The following is a 13,370-nucleotide window of genomic DNA, read 5'->3' on the forward strand; positions in this document are numbered from 1 at the left end:
TTCTTTGATTCTGTAGCTCCAGTCAGTGGAAGAAACCCTGTTTGAGGTGAGGGACCAGCTCTCTCGCTCAGGGGTGGTGAACTCTGACCTTGCTGTACCTCTGTTTGACTGTCTCCTGAGAGTGGCTTTGGCTGAGGTGTCATCCTGTCCTGATCCCCCTGAGGAAAGGCCAGACAGGGTGAGTCCTGCCTCGGGAAAACCTGTGAGTGTTACATGCACCTTTTATTTTTTTAACGTTATTTGAGCTACTCGTGTCAAGACAAGAGGCGAGTTCAGGTTAAAGCTAGTCAGGTATCAGGCACTCAATTCCGCTGTACACAGGTGCCATTGATTTTCATCACAGTATAAAGGTTGGTAAAATGTTGTATAGTAGTAGCCTTGATCAAATTAAGCAAATGTTTGAATAAATTCCGAATGTTAACACCTCAGTTTGTTGTAACCCAGTCACATTATCAATAAAGAACCTGAGGTAAATATGTACTTTGGTTCCTTGATCTTCATGCAACCTCACCCTAGCAACACACCCCCAGGGTTGATCCGGCCAATGCTTTATGACCCTAAATGCCCTTGTAGCCTCCTCCAAGATGTTCTTGGTGGCTTTGCTCATCTGCTGTCCTTGTATCCCACGGAGCTTGAGGGCTCTGTGTAGAGGGCCCAAACCCTTCTTCCACTGATTTGCATCTCGTTTTGTATCCATTGACAGGATCTTGTTCAAGCAGCTCCATGTGCTTGACTCTTTTCCCTTCCAGAACCTCCTCTATCTACTCAGGGGACAATTATGTCCTCAATGATAACTTGTTTTATTGTCTCTGATTCCAGCACACTTACCAAAAGAAGGGTGGTGGTAGTAATTTACTCTGGAAATTTAAGATACCCCCCAAATTCGACCAGGAGCTTCCAGTCCTTAATGGTCTGGTGCTGCAGTGTGGCTGCAGTTTCTCCCCTGGCTTGATAAAGGTAATGGGCTGCCAAGTTAGATGCCACTTTATGCTGGAGTCCTCTACCACCCTTAGAACCTGGTCCCTGGCCAGTGATATCACCCTTTGTGTCTGTGCACTCAAGGGATCATTTTTTCAAACGAAGCCACTGGTGTCCCTACGAAGCTTTTTATGACACAACTGAACTTCTGTCCTTTTCACTGTATCCTTAGTCCCCCACTTCCTTACCATCTGATCTATGAGGCCAGGTGTTGAGACTTTGTGTGTGTCCTAGTAGAGTATCACTTTTCTGGCTCTGGAGACCTTAAACTGTCTCTAATAAAATGTTTACCACAAAAGACCAAAAGAAAAATATATATTTAATTTACAGTTGATTTTATTACTTGTTTCCCAGAAGAATTAAGTAAACAGTGTTCAGTGACCTTTTGCTTCTATGACTGAAAAGTAGCTTCAAAATATTAAGAGCAGTGGTGTATATTTACCCCTGATGTACGACAAAACTGCCAACGAAAACAATGATAGCCATTGTTCATAGCTCAAGTATGACCTCATATTTAAACCCAAAGAAGACCTTGGGTATACTTGGGTTTTTAGCCTTTAATTTATGGTAGTGTTACTTGTTAAGTCTTGTTCTAACATACAAAAGGTAAATCAGTTGTAACATTCACACATGTCGACAATTTCTTACTACAATTATTAGTCTGAAAGAAAGTCCTTAAGTCACAGAAACTCCTTCCTCCTCAACAGAAGCCATTAATGAGAGACTTTCAGGACCGTATATGGTTAAGAGCAGATATGCAACTGCTTTTGTTTGTTCCGTTAAGTGAGATGAACACAGAAAAAAAAAACCACAAAGCTAAGATATGATCATTTGTCATCTGGATGTCCTCACTGAAAAAACTCACAACCTGTTACAGGTTACCTCCTAACTCGCAACCTTATTTTCCACAAGACTTAAAATGCCTGTCTGACTAAGCCTGTTCCAACACAGGAGGATTTAGATTTTTATATAATAGATTTACCCATTTCTTAAGAGCTTAGTTCTTTCTAGGCAAGCTCAGCAGTTTGATGATCACTAACCAATGCAAAGTGTGCTATGCGCTTGTTTTGAAAGAAATAGGTCTGAACGAAATAAAAGTATGTATGACAGTAAACCTCCTGTTTGAAACAGAAAGGGTTAGAGATTTACTGTGCCTGTGCGGGTGTGTGTGCCTGTGCGTGTTTCCATGCGTGTGTGTGTGTCAGATCTTCAAGTAACTGGGCTGTGCGACTGCTCCACAAGTCAGCTGCTCTTTGTCTTATGACCAAAATCTTGTACTTTCTTTCCTTTTCCACATCAATTGAAAACATTTTATTAGCGATTAATTTCTTCAGTGAATAAAACAGCAGTTTTTTGTTCTTAGTATTTTTAGCATTACATTCTTGGTCGATGAGTTTTTCTTTTTGGAAAAAAAAAAGATAAGATTGGGTAAGAGCTTGTGAAATGTTTTTTATCTTGCCAACTGCTTGACAGTTGACCAGGCAATGATCTTGACTTATTTGTATTTGGACTGTGCTCGGACTGCAATTCAGCATTTTCTCGTCTTGCTTGACCTCCCCCTTCCTCTCCGTCTTTCTCTGTCTCACTCCTTATCACTTCTTCTTTTTGACTCTCTTTCTGTCAGAAGCTCCAGGTGTTGCCGGAGGGGGCGGCTCCAGCAGACGATCTCTCCGAGGAGGTGGACGAGGTGCAGAGCTGCGGCGTCAAGCCCCCGGGGGAGGAGGAGGGCTACGACGCCGACAGCGAAAGCAACCCTGAGGACATGGCCAAGCAAGAAGAGGGTAGGTCCACTCTTATTACCACACCACACACACACACACAAACTCAACACTACTCCTGTTTACTTCTCAAGAACCCACATCTTCTGCACCCTGTCATCGCTACAAATAATAGTAGCTAAGACAAGTTTAACATCATTCACATCGTTTGCTTTAAGTCTTATCTCTGGATAGTTACATAGTACTACTGCTCCTCCTCGTCTACCATTTGTTTTTTTTGTTGGTGATAAATGTCAAAAGATCCTGATGGATGAGAGGTCATGTTTTTGCATTCAGCCTCTGGCCTTGGGAAACCATATTCCTTACATTATGTCTCGATAATACCGTTCATTTTTTGCATTATTGCGTTCATTTAGAAGGTCTCATTTTGTATATCACCACAGTTTTTCTGTAATTTGCTGTGTAAGTGCAGGTAAGGGCTTTGAGTGTCATGTAATAAACCACATCTTCCTTTGACAGGCTGTTGACCATATTGTGGCGAGTTGTTGTTGCGGACATATGACATGGCAGAAACTCGGCTGCATGCTTTTCTTCCCCCTCACAACAGCCTCTTGTGTCAGCTCTGCCTCCGCAGTCCGGTGTCGCAGGTTACGAACGTGGCCTTATTATACCCCTTTTACTTTTTCATCCCCCTCAGAGTCATTTTTTTTTTTTACGTTTTGCAACTTCACTCTGTGGCCTCATGTGCTAGAGCTTGTGACTTAGACCATCAAATAGAGAACATTTCCTGGAAGTCTCTTACGTCATGAAAAATGGCGAATGTTTAACACTGACCTCATGCTAGACAAATACATGAATTGTCTCCAACCAATGCAGTAACAGTGCAATTCAATCAGCTTATCTCTTCTTAACATTGAACAATCTGGTTCAATCTGAAGTACATGCTTTCACCCTAGGATTTTCTCTTTATCTCCAAATTAAGATTTTCTGGTTCTTATAGCAGCTGCCTTCTCACAATCCCTCTGAATGACATAACTTACAACACGTTCATGCTTTTGTAAAGTCTGTGTTCTAAATATCCTTAATTATTTACATGTTACTGGCTACTTGTATTCACTCATGCAACCTATGAGATTAGGTTGATTTAAAATGTTTTCCAATTAAAAAATTGCATTTATTTTCCAAAATTACTGCAAGATTGTTTGTGAAATGCAAACTTTAATTAAATTAATTAAATTTATCCTCAGACCAAACAATAGCATCGAAACTCCCACAAAACTCTTTTAAGGGAGATGGGGGTGATTGCTAAAATATGCCCTGTTAGCTTGTATTTACTGAAGGCTGTATGTATCTGGGTGTGTTAGTGTGTGAGACTGAGGCAACCTGTGTAGTTGTGAGAGAGAGCGAGAGAGCAAGCAAATTAATAAAAGGAGTTACCAGAAGCCGCAAGGGAGCCTGCTGGGCTGCTCTCCTGTAAATCATGAGGGGACTTCCATGCTGCTCTGAGGCTGAGCACAGGATTGAGGATAACTCATTTTTATGAGCTGCATCCAAGATGGGAGCTTGGAGCTGAAGCAGAGGGAAGCGTGTGTATCATGAAGCTGTTTCACTAACGCTGCCCAGCAGTGGGTGTTTCTGTGTTAGCGTGTGCCGGTCAGCTTGATGTCTAGAATCTCTCCATGTCCATGTGCGAGTCTCTTGTGATTCTAAACGTCTCCTGGTGTCTGTGATTGTTTTCTCAGGAGTCAAGGTGGAGCCCAGCGGGCTGCGGGAGTTTGCAGCGGTGGTGGACGGGCCCGGGCGTGGTGTGCTGCTCTTCCCTGAGATCTGTATAATGGAGCTGCAGCTTCTCGCCACTGGGTCCCCCGACTTGGAGGTTCTGAGTCATGTGTTTCACAGTTTACTGGATGCAGTACACGCCGACCACCGCAATGCTGCCTTACTCTATGATCAGGTCGGACTGACCACTTCTTCCTCTTTATGCCGCTCTTAACTGCCTCACACGTTTATATTTGTCTTGTTTATTCCTCAACTGTGCCATGACTGATAAAACTAACTTCTTGTTCTGGCCGCATAGGGAGGAGTCAAAACCATTCTCTCTGGCTTTCACAACATCCTCAGCCAAACAGATCCCTCCCTCACAGGTTTGTTATTTCCCTTTTCTTATTTCTGATCCTGTAGGATTTTGTTCATGTGTGTTACATCTTATGAAAAACAACAGAGGTCACTCAGTTTACTCTGTTCCTTGGAGGCTTTTTAACTGGCTGCTGACATTTCAACAAGATTTTGATATACTGTATACTAATTTTTTAACTGATATTTTTAACTGATAACAGGCAGTGGTGACATTGTGTGTGTCTGTGGTGTTCTCATGCATGCCCAAGTGAGTGAAAACTGTTTACGTAATAATCTCTTCATCGGTCCATATTCAGATTGCCAGACTGTGCTAGTGGAGCTCCTGGTTGCCATGGTGAGCCAGCGAATCACAGCGGAGGAACTGGCCCTATTGATTCGCCTCTTCCTGGAGAAGACCCCACCTACTGTAAATAGCAAACCCTACCAGTCATTCAACAATGTTCTTTTAGTTTGCATTCAGGATGTTGACACCATTAGCTTATGTTCATAGCATGTGCACACTCAGGCTCATCAAGAACAAGAACTTATTTGTTAGACATCATCTCAGACTTGATCACTTCTCAACTCTTTAGAACACACAATGCTCCCCTGGGTCCACATTTTTCTATATATAATTAACACCAGTGTGTGAGGAACAGATCTGTTGCCACGACTTATTAACACAGTGTTTAATTGGAATCCGACAGCAGACATATCTCAAAGAAATTCGTTTCCAGAAGGAAAAATAGTTTATTTTTTACCATGTGAATGTAATGACATGTGACATGTGTGTTTTCCGTCTATGAAAATAAGACACCTCAAGGGCTGCAGTGGCCAGTCAAGATTCTGCACTTTTTGTTTTGCTATACAGGTTTTTCTGGTTTAGACACTCTGTATTCTGCTGTATTCTGGGTTTTATTTATGGCTAATTTAGTTCTTCTTTTTTAAGGCGTTGTTATTTTAATCGTTTCACACAGTTAAAGCATTATAGGTATATGCAGAGTCACCTCAGATCTTTGAAGTTTTTCCTTTAACAAATCTAAAACTGATCAGATTCTCCTCTCATTGGTCATTCAATTTCTTTATTGCCAGGAGATTTTACTGAAGGGCATCCTGCAAGTTGTTGAAGCCAATGTGAATATGGAACCTCTCCACTTCCTGACCTTTCCAATAATCCTTGGGGCTTCGACACAAGGAGGGGTGTCCCCCAGCTCCAGACAAAACGGTGCTGCTGGTGGCAAAAGTGTTGGTTTGCTCTGGAAGGGGAAACTCTCTCCTGGACGCAGAGAGGGGGATGTCGAATACGGACTGAGCCATGTCCGTTCCTCTCCCTGGCACATAGCTCCTCTCCACTTGCCCTTAGTAGGGCAGAACTGCTGGCCCCACATGGCCAGTGGTTTCAGCGCCTCTATGTGGCTGTGGGTAGCAGAGCAAGAGGAGAAGGACATGGACAAAGACAAGGGTGAGACACAAATACTTTACCAAGAAGATTGTTTGCCTGATGACCATAAAATGTAACTAGTTTTGAGATTCCTCTCTCATTGTTTTCCAGAAGAGAGTAACCCTCCTGCAGCTGAGTCGCTCCTGAGCTGCTCTCAGGCTGGGACAAGATTAGTAGAAGAAGGCCTCATTCATATTCTGTCCATGGGCTCTAAGGCACTGATGCTTCAAGTGTGGGCGGACTTCTCCACAGGCTCTCTCACATTCAGGTGAGCTCCAATGAAGACTGCAACCTCAAAGATTAGACCTTTTAAGTTTTCACGTTTCATTAACCTTTAAGTATCGTAATCTGCTGTTCCCTCAGAATTTGTATAGACCCAAATGATGAGATAAAAGCAGGGCTACTGGCGCAGGCAGAATCTGCTGAGGGGCTACTCAGGCCAGGCCAGTGGCAGCACCTCGGTCTCACGTACACCCAGCAGCCCGAGGGCAAGAAGAACATCCATGGCCGAGTGGTTGTTTGGGTGTGTGGCATCAGGTGAGAGACATGTGTGATAGCAACAGTAAGAAGCTGTCAGTTAGTTTTTTCAAGCAAGTTAGTGATTAATAACTTAACTTTAAACATCTCTCCTCTTTAGGAATTGTGAGGTTTCTTTGGACTACACGCTACCTAGAAAGTCAAGTTTATCGTCTGACAGCAACAAAACCTTCTGCATGTTGGGCCACTGTTCGCCGTTCTGTGAGGAGCTGTTGAAGCAGGGTGGACGCTGGAGAATGGGCACTGTGCTTCTCTTCAATGGTAGGTCTCCTGTTAACTCGTATCTTATCTTCTTCCGCATGCATGCATGTACAATCCATTTCCATTCATCTGTCTTCTGTACTCACTAGTGGCACATTGACCAAAAGTGTATCCAATTTGGTGGCTGTAAAAGACTGTAGCTGGTGTGATGTTTGGCATGCTGCAAATTCCCAGCATTCTATTGGGAGGCTTACTGAATACTTCTCTTGTTGCTTCTAATTGGCTGTGAATGGCTTGTGTCTCAGGCGATCCCAACCTGTGAACCCAACTGATGCCTTCACACAAGCTTTAGCGTCTCCGCTGTACTTGGAATTCATCGCAGGTTCCTGTTTCATGAAAAGAAGAAATAAAACATTAATTTTTAGCGCCGCAAGGGTCTCACTTTGCATTGCATCATATGTTATAAGGAGGTTGTTTCACACATGTCTGCTTGTTTATTTGTCAGCAGGACAAAAATATTGAAACAGTTTGCTTTAAACTTGGTGGATGGATGAAGCAGAGAAGAACCCATTAACTTTTGGTTAACTTTTCTGGCATATCCAAGATTTATGTAACATAACTATAGACCTGTTATATATTTTGTTGACCTATGTACTTAGAGAAATACCCAAATTTAAACATTATATTTGGTCGCCGTGACATCATTCACACTTTTTTCGGTAATGGTGGTGAAGACGTCATCTCCCATGATTCCATGCTGCTTCTAATGTCATCAATGGTTTGTTATTTGTTGTTTTAAATCAGACCTCCCTATAAAGTTAAATATTTAAGGTTAACAGTGAGCTCCAGATCCCTGGATAATGAACAAAAAAAATTTACAATTTATTTTTATTTTCAGGTTTTTGTAATGTTTCTGTCTCCAAATTTACGTTGTTTGTGTATTTCAGGGTCTAGAATTGGATCTGAGGAAGCCTTCTACCTGTACACGCGTGGGCCCGACCTTACCTCGATCATGCCCTGCAAATACGGCAAGCCCAGTGGGTCATTCTCCAAGTTTGTCACTAAGGAAGGGCTAAAGTGTGACCATGTACGAGAGATCCTAATGAAGAACAAGGATGTGGACACAACAGCTTTGGTGGTAGGTTCAGAGCACAAAACATCACATATGAAAGAGACAAATAGAAGTTTTATTATGTGCGTTGTGTGATCTTTTAGCCAATGATCTGTTAAAATGCAGATTGACGCTGCTGTTAAAACCTGTTATAGTACTTTGTGATTCAAGTGTTCTGTAAGCATAGCAAATCCTCCTTATGTCTCATTTATGGTGTCATTTCACGGTGTATGAGTAATGTTCAGTTCCAATTAGTTGTCATCAGTGATACTCCACGGTAGGAAGTAATTTTCCCCCAATAGAAAAAGCTATTACAGTTAAGCAGCATCTATTTCAGTCAGACTGGAAATAGTTTTACTCCCATTAAATGCTAATAGCTTTATTGATGATAGCTCTGCTGATAAAGAAAAGAAGAAAGTAAGACAAGAGTAATGAATGATTTCCTCTTTACATTTTTATAACATCTCTGGCGCGGGTGTTAATCCGTGCTGGAGACTATTTTGGCGACTTATTTAAACAAAAAGATTTAATATAAATCTATTAGAAATGACTTAAGATGACATTTGATCGTGTGAATTGTGTTTGTCAATAGGAGAGCTTGGCAGTGGTGTATGCCCCCGGCAGCCCCAGTGTCTACACCATCTACGAGCCTGTAATCAGACTGAAGGGTCAGGCCAAGACAGTAGTCACCCAGCGACCCTTCAGCTCCAAAGAGGTGCATAGTGTTTCCCTGGAGCCCAACACTCTCAGGGCTCTGCTCCCCACCGAAACTAAAGGCCTGCAGAGCGTCCTGCATTGGATCGGAGGAACGGGAAATTTCGTCTTCCTCTTTGCACAGGTGGGTAGAATTTAAGCGCTGTAGAATTAGACGTTGAAATTTCAAGTTGTCGTTATACAAGGGGCGGTGTGGCCTAGTGGTTAGAGTGGTGGCTCTCCAACAAGAAGGTTGCCGGTTCAAACCCCACTCTATCCCATCTGCATGCCGAAGTGTCCTTGGCAAGATACTGAACCCCTAAATGGCCCCTCATAAATGTTGAGTGTACTAATTTTAAGTCGCTTTGGACAAAAGCGTCAGCCAAATGACATGTAAGGTAATGTAATATTTATGGAATTATTTGAATGCTGGGAGACAGTTTGGCCCTTTTCAGACCTGGTATTAAAATATTTCCTGAATGTGTCTCTCGTGATCACTTTGAATCGCATCTCACTCCCCTTGTCTATATGCAAATAAACATGTACTTCATTTGTGTGGACATGACCAAATTATTTTTTGTGGGAACAGTATAAGTGTAGCAGGGACATTGGGAATTAATGTAAAAAGCAACACGTACAGTGAATGCATCGGCAAACTACATCGGTCACTTTTCTACCTATAACTCAGTTTTATTATGTTCATTTTCTTTCTGTCTCTCATCTTGGGCTGTGTGGCATCCAGACTGTGGAGCTGTGTGACTGTGAGAAGACCCAGGCTCTGGCCCTGCAGGTGCTGCTGTCTCTGTCCAAGTTCAACCAACACCGTATCCACGAAATGGACTGTTACCATGGTTACTCTATGATCCACCAGGTCCTCATAAAGTCCAAATGCATCGTGGGATATCATATGCTGAAAGTGAGTCACACCTTGACATTTTTGCTGTCTTTTGTTCCCACAACTCTATCTGACGTTTGCGGCGAAACATATTCACCAACGCTTGTTTTCAGTGTGAATCGGATCCGGCCCGATACTCAGGTGCTTGTCGAAGCTGGTGCATGTGACACTGCTGTTACTTGACCCTCTGGCTGTGTCTGTAATAGAGCTGTGTGATAGCTGTGTGCTGAAATGGATTCTGTCTCAGTTGATGAGCATTGAGCTTCTGCAGTCACACATCACCTCCTGATTGCCTGAGTCACTTTTGTCTTCCAAACACTGAATTGTGTAGCGTAGAACTGACTAATGAGTGTATCAAACTTTACTTTTCTATTTATATTACTGAAAACTCAGGAAAATGAACTGTAACTGAACTCACTCATCAGTCAATAAATAGTTGTGTGTAAGCCTTCAGATTTCTGTCATACCTGAGAATACCAGAGACCCAAAGTAGTGCAAGATTTATGATCACTGCATTGAAGCTGGTCACAAATGATGGAATTTAATCGATACCAACCGGGCCACTCTGGGAGTAAATGGCATTGGTTTTGGACAAAGTGATAAGCTCTCCAAAAAATGACATGGAAAATGTATTGATTTCCCTCCTATCTGTGATTCTGCACTGCAGGGTAGTTTCTGCAGAGTAAGTGATTCTCATATGTTTAATATATCTGATTAGAAGGAGCAGCCCTCTGAAAGCTACTGTGGACCATAGAATTGGATGTATTTCTCATGTGGCTGCCACATTATGTCTCTGTAGACGCTGCTGGATGGGTGTTGCAGTGGACCCATTCTCATCCTGGGGGATGATGGGCAGTTTCGTTTAGACACCGAGTCCATCGCTGTGGTGCAGGACATCCAGCTTCTCTCAGACGTCCTGTTGGACTGGAAGATCTGGGCCAAGGCCGAGGTAGACACACACCACACCAGATTAGGGATTATCATAAACTTTTTATCATAATGAAGACAAATAGACTTAAATGGCATAGCCATACATCCAAATACAAACTTGTTTTTGCATGAGACATGAACATGCAGTTTCTCCCATTTTTATCCCCCACAATCTAAAACATAGTTATGGATTTCACACATTTCTTGTTTCACCCAAGGTCTGTAAACTACTTATGAGACACAGAAAGCTCCAAACGTGATCATTTAATGATGAAATAGTAATAAATTCATACACAGCAGGAGCTATTCGCAGTTGCAGTCTCATATATCTTAGATTTAACCATGTTTCTTCATGATTAAATCTAACCATGTTTCTTCATGACCATGTTTGAGATTTCATTATGTGCAGCACAGTTTTACTGCGACGAGGAGTGATAAGTACGCTCAACTCCACCATTAGCTGTTAAACCATGTCCGTCCCGCTTGTCATTCACTGTTGTTCCTTTCAGTGTGGAGTGTGGGAGACACTGCTCGCTGCCTTAGAGATCCTCATCAGGGTGCACCACCCTGATCAGGTTTTCAACATCCGTCAGTTTCTGAAGGCTGAAGTTGTGCATCGCTTCCTGCTCACCTGCCAGGTGCTACAGGTAGGTCACCATCACAAATCCACTGTCCCCTCTTTCTTAAAGAGCTATTAATAACAATATTGTGTTTGTCTTAAGGAGCACCGGGACGAGTATCTGACTGCCATCCCACAGGAAGTCTGTTTGTCATTCGTCAAAATCATCCAGGAAGTGCTCGGGTCACCTCCAGATATGGATCTGCTCAAACTGATCTACAACTTCCTGCTGGCTGTTCACCCACCAACCAACACTTACGTTTGCCACACTCCATCCAGCTTCTACTTCTCACTGCACATGGGTGAGGAATCGGGGCAGCTGTAGGCCACGTTTCTGCATAAAGGTTCCATGAATTTAATGCACTGAGCTCTTTTGATGTCTCTGTTTGTCAGATGGGAAGCTGTACCAGGAGAAGGTGCAGTCCATTATGTACCTGAGACGCTCCAACAGCGGAGGGAAGTCTGCCAGCAGCTCTGTAATGTCCCTCTCCCCGACCGTCTTCACTGACGCTCATGGCGAAGGTACGGCTCCTTTAGCTGTGTTACCCTCACCTTAGAGCAAAAGCTGCATCTGAAAACAATGACAATAATTAAATCTAAACCTTCTGTCTGTTCCTCACAATGAAATGGAAAGATCAGCAATGCTTTTATGATTGCATGTGCCTCTAACAAGGGAAATTTGTCTAACATGTTTAGTGCTGTATCAACTCGATTTTCTCTGTGATGAATTTCAGTCATCAGAGTTTAAGTTTAAGAACCTAATGGAAACACCATTAGTTCTGGGGAAAAAGCTGATGCATGAACATTACGTTTGTGAATCTCCCTCCCATCATCCTCCGCTTTTACTGAGATGGAATCTATCTAATGCTCATAACAATTCTTCTTACAGAACCCCTCTTGTTCATACATCCTATATATCTTTCTAACAGTGCCCTTTCTCTTCTTTTATCTCTTCTTTTATTGTTCTAATTAGTTTTACACTCATAAGCCCCTTTTGTCATCGTAGCCTTTCTTTTTAAATTGAATTATTTTTATTTCTTGCAAAGCACTTTACAACTTTGAGAAATGGCTGTATAAATGAAATAGATTTGTTGCTAGATCTGCTTTAATAGATTAGCAACAATACAATTATGAGAAAAAATATATAAAAATAACAGAAATTTCCTGCACTAACCTTGTTGACAGGAGATTATTTTTTTTTTACCTTTTTACCTTTCTCTGCTGTTAAATATAAATTATTGACAAAGAACAGCCATGCTACTGCTCTGCCACATCGTATTATTCATCAGGTTTGCAATTTGTACTGTTATCTTCATACAATACATCTGCCCACAAACAGGCCCTTCCCCTGAACATGGAAGTGATGATCTGTCGCTACGCCCACCCAGTCTGGCGCCATCTCCATACTCCTCCCCGCTGCTGACACCTCGACTCGGACACACTAGCTCAAATGAGGCCAGCGAAGGTGACCAGGTCTCTCTTGCCACTCAGCAGGCTCGGGGCAGCACAGAAACGCTCAAGAAGGGCGGAGGTTGTGACGAGCAGCTCTTGAGCAGCTGTGAATCAGCCAAGACAATCTGCGACTCTAAGGACATGGGTGAGGGGGGAGCCCTGCGCACGCCCTCCATTAGCGTGGAGGAGGAGCGGGACGAGGCGGCAGATGTGGACAGCCTGGCAGAGGGAAGCGTGGGGGTGGCAGAGTCTGAGGACAGGTTTGACTGGGCCAGTGACGAGACACCGCGGCGTCCTGACAGTCTGAAAGGGATTCAGTCCTTCCAGAGGAGCCACAGCAACCTGGCTAGTCTGGGCCTGGCCTTTCCAGCTCCTAACGGGTCATTGGCTATTGGCCGATGGCCCAGTGCGGCCGACCGAGGCTCCATGCCTGAAGACTGGGAGAGTTACACTTACTCTCCTGGCTATGAGAGGGCCCAGAGCAAGACCGAGTCCAATGACAGGTACGCTACCACGGTACTCTGTCAAATGGTGTAAAACGTGTCAATATGTTAAATTAACCCTTAATTAAATCACAAATTATGACATTGTATTATTAATAACTTAGTCAAGCTGATTGTGAGTACTTTTTGTTGTTTAAAAAATAAATCAGTACTTCAACCACAAGTTTTCATTTCCAA

General features: G+C 42.9%; 1 protein-coding gene across 6 annotated transcripts in view; it reads left to right on the plus strand.

Annotated features, from left to right (window-relative positions):
- The window catches only part of lyst (lysosomal trafficking regulator), a 54,208-nt gene that overhangs the window by 24,773 nt on the left and 16,065 nt on the right, over positions 1-13,370 (plus strand). For 2 of the 6 annotated variants that reach the window (XM_053435742.1, XM_053435744.1), the window contains exons 8-24: positions 17-202; positions 2,603-2,759; positions 4,439-4,650; positions 4,774-4,840; positions 5,129-5,238; positions 5,904-6,273; positions 6,364-6,520; positions 6,616-6,789; positions 6,890-7,050; positions 7,938-8,128; positions 8,694-8,939; positions 9,537-9,710; positions 10,489-10,638; positions 11,129-11,266; positions 11,342-11,540; positions 11,632-11,760; positions 12,578-13,193. In XM_053435742.1, coding sequence (XP_053291717.1) covers positions 17-202; positions 2,603-2,759; positions 4,439-4,650; positions 4,774-4,840; positions 5,129-5,238; positions 5,904-6,273; positions 6,364-6,520; positions 6,616-6,789; positions 6,890-7,050; positions 7,938-8,128; positions 8,694-8,939; positions 9,537-9,710; positions 10,489-10,638; positions 11,129-11,266; positions 11,342-11,540; positions 11,632-11,760; positions 12,578-13,193 — 3,437 coding nt within the window. Of the gene's footprint in view, positions 1-16; positions 203-819; positions 958-2,602; positions 2,760-4,438; positions 4,651-4,773; positions 4,841-5,128; positions 5,239-5,903; positions 6,274-6,363; positions 6,521-6,615; positions 6,790-6,889; positions 7,051-7,937; positions 8,129-8,693; positions 8,940-9,536; positions 9,711-10,488; positions 10,639-11,128; positions 11,267-11,341; positions 11,541-11,631; positions 11,761-12,577; positions 13,194-13,370 lie in introns of all 6 variants that reach the window. The other 4 variants (XM_053435743.1, XM_053435745.1, XM_053435740.1 and 1 more) reach the window with 3 other exon arrangements.

The sequence above is a fragment of the Pleuronectes platessa genome, chromosome 12 (genome assembly GCF_947347685.1).
Source record: "Pleuronectes platessa chromosome 12, fPlePla1.1, whole genome shotgun sequence".
Classification (NCBI taxonomy): Eukaryota; Metazoa; Chordata; class Actinopteri; order Pleuronectiformes; family Pleuronectidae; genus Pleuronectes; species Pleuronectes platessa.